This window comes from Mesitornis unicolor, unplaced genomic scaffold (genome assembly GCF_000695765.1).
Source record: "Mesitornis unicolor isolate BGI_N332 unplaced genomic scaffold, ASM69576v1 scaffold17068, whole genome shotgun sequence".
Classification (NCBI taxonomy): Eukaryota; Metazoa; Chordata; class Aves; order Mesitornithiformes; family Mesitornithidae; genus Mesitornis; species Mesitornis unicolor.
Genome location: NW_010204026.1, coordinates 85,069 through 87,834, shown reverse-complemented (window position 1 = coordinate 87,834; position 2,766 = coordinate 85,069). Strand labels below are relative to the sequence as shown.

General features: G+C 53.4%; 1 protein-coding gene across 1 annotated transcript in view; it reads right to left on the bottom strand.

The window, feature by feature from the left end:
- Positions 1-253: 253 nt before the first annotated feature.
- Positions 254-2,766, bottom strand: part of DOC2B (double C2-like domains, beta) — a 30,623-nt gene continuing 28,110 nt past the window's right edge. The window contains exons 8-10 of the mRNA XM_010190932.1: positions 1,232-1,313; positions 913-1,009; positions 254-390 (exon numbers count right to left, since the gene is read on the bottom strand). Coding sequence (XP_010189234.1) covers positions 254-390; positions 913-1,009; positions 1,232-1,313 — 316 coding nt within the window. The remainder of the gene's footprint in view (positions 391-912; positions 1,010-1,231; positions 1,314-2,766) is intronic.

The window sequence follows — 2,766 nt, the reverse complement described above, 5'->3', positions numbered from 1 at the left end:
TTGTGTGTGCACGCTCGTGAGTGTGTGTGTGAGTGTGTCGGGGCACACAGCGGCGTTTTGGGAAAGCCCCAGGGGACAGGACCTGCTGAGCAGAGCAAAGCGCTGCTGCCTCGGTCCCTGGAAGGGCTTCCCTGGCCGTGGCTGTCCCGCTCTCCTGCCACCACGATCCCCTGGATCCAAAGCCGTAAACGAGAGAAGTCCAAAGGCTGTGGCCGGCAGAGCTGTGCCTGCCTGCGGAGCAGCCCCGTGGCGCTCAGTCGCTGAGGACGGCCCCTGGCAGCTCGTTCGTTAGCGTGTGCCAGCGCTCAATTTTCTTGTCCTTGTTCTTCAGGCAGTCGAACCAGTGCTTCAGCCGCTCACCTTTGGCGTTAATTCCTAACACAACTCCACCTGGATAGACAGAGAGAGATCGGGTGAGCATCTGCCCTCTGAGGGATGCCGAGGGATGGATGTTTCTGTGCCAAGGGCTGGATACTCTGCAGCTGCAGCAGCAGCAGCAGTCAGAGGTACCGGGCACTTGTTGGCAATAAATCACAGCGACCAGTAACAAAATCAAAACATGCTTAGACATCCAACAGAGATAAATGAAACCTCCCTGTTAAACCTCTTTTTTATTCAGATTAAAAGATCTGAAAACAGAAGGGGTGAGGGAGACCCATCTTCTGCTTGGGTGCTCCTTGCATGGGAGATGACTGAGGCGAGGAGCAGCAGGGATGGCAGCAGGAGAGGAGGCTCAGGGGCAGCGGAGGGATAAAAGCAGAACAGAAAGCCAGCAAGAGGGAATGTAGGGATGGAGAACAAACTGAGAGGATGAGGCAGTGCAGAGGAGCAGCAGATGAAAAAAGAAGAGGCACAGAAGGTGAAGATAAAAAAAAAAGAGGCCGCAGAGACGACCTGGAGTGCCCCACTCACCTATGAAATCGTTCGATTTCCCAATGTCGTAGTCCCACACTGTGACTTCCAAGGTCTTTTTTGCCAGGTCACCGTGCTTTATCTCATAGCAAAACTCCTGTTGGGGAGCGAGACAGAGTCAGGACCAACCTGGGCCAGGTTCGGTGTAGGACCCCGGGAAGGGGCTAGGGCTGTCCATCCTCCTCCTCGGGCTGCTGCCCTTTACCACGCATGGGAAACTCAACCTCCACCCCTCACCTATTGACTGAGGTTTGGTTTTTTAACCCTTTTAAGGCTGAGAAAAACCCCTAGGAGAGAACCGCGACCGGTGAAAGCCCACCTCATTGAACTCAGGGTTCAGCGTCTTCTTCTTCACTGCCGTCTTATGCTTTGATTTCTTGTCCTCATCTGGTTTCAAGTAACTGCAACAAAACCAGTGCAGCCCGGTCACACACAGGTCCCAAAACCAGTGCAGCTCAGTCACACACAGGTCACAGACCCCCACCCTGCAAGGAAGGTGGACAGGGCTGCCCGAGTCTGGGTGCAGGTGGGTGGCTGAGCCCCCTGGACCTACAGCTCCTTTCCTCTGCCAAAATACTGGAGAAGGCTGGCAGGAAGCAGCATTTCCCTACGACAGCACAAGAGGAGTCACTGGCTGCCACCAGAAAGCACCGATTATCCCATCTCCAGTCCCTAGGGGACACTGGCACCGCACACATACTCCCAGCTCCCAAAATCAAACACTCCCAGCCCAGAACCAGTCCAGACGTGGGAGTGAGACCAGGCTGCGCATCCAGAGCCTTGCCAGGAGGCAGAAACCACCCGCAGGGGTGTGAGACAGAGCAGGAGCAAGTGCAGCGCCTGCAGCTTCGTGCACCGCTGTTTCCTGCAGATTCTGCAGTGCAGCGGCAGGGCCGGAAAGGAAACGAGATTAAACTGTCATCAAGCAGAGAGGACACCCGAAATCTGGCCCAGGCCAAAGTCAATCCATCATCACTTCACGCTGATGCTGCTCCTTTAAATGTCAGTTCTGCTTCCTCGTTACACTTTCCAGATCATGCTCATAATTAAAAAATTAGGGCTTGTACCGAGAAGTGTTGCTTGTCTATCTGCTCCGATTCAAGCCCTGCAGACAGCGCAAGGGACACCTACAAAACGTCTGTGTACATCAAAGGGAATTACGTTAATTAGGAACTGAGCCTCTAATGAGCTTTTAAAAAAGCAAGAGTGGATTTTTATGCAAACACCTCCACTCCAAAAAAGCAATTAAATAGGAAAGTGAAAGCATCCTGCCTCTAAACTCTGTTACTGGCCGCCCAGGCACCAGGCACAGTTTATCCTATAGCTCTGCCTTAACAACAGTCATCCACGAAAATGCCAAAGTTTGGGTCAGCACGCCAGGAACAGCGACATGGGATGTGTACAGGGGGGCTGCTGGCCCTTCCTCACCATGGCTGCCAGCTTTGCAGAGAGTGGGATTGAAACACACCATCCACCCCAAAACAGGGGCTGTGGCGATGCAGGGCTCTGCGTCAGCAAATCATCGCCTTCCTCAGCCCCCCTTGGCTCCTCCGGACGGCACTGAATTCCCTGAACCACCTGGGTCAGTCCATTACAGTAATTTTAATGGCTTTTTTTTTTCTTTACTATTGCTGGTATTTTTCAAAAGGCAGACGCTCCCACTCATTTACACTGGAAAGCATCAGTGGGCCCTGTAACTGTGCCCTCGGCTCTGTTAACCAGGCCCTGGAGCCACTGGCTGCGATTAAAGTGCTGTCTGACCTAATTACAAACACATATCGTAATTAGAGCCTTGCCAAAGCGCAAGGTGCTGGGCTGGGAGCTGGGACCTGGGCTGGGAGCCTCCTCTCCCTT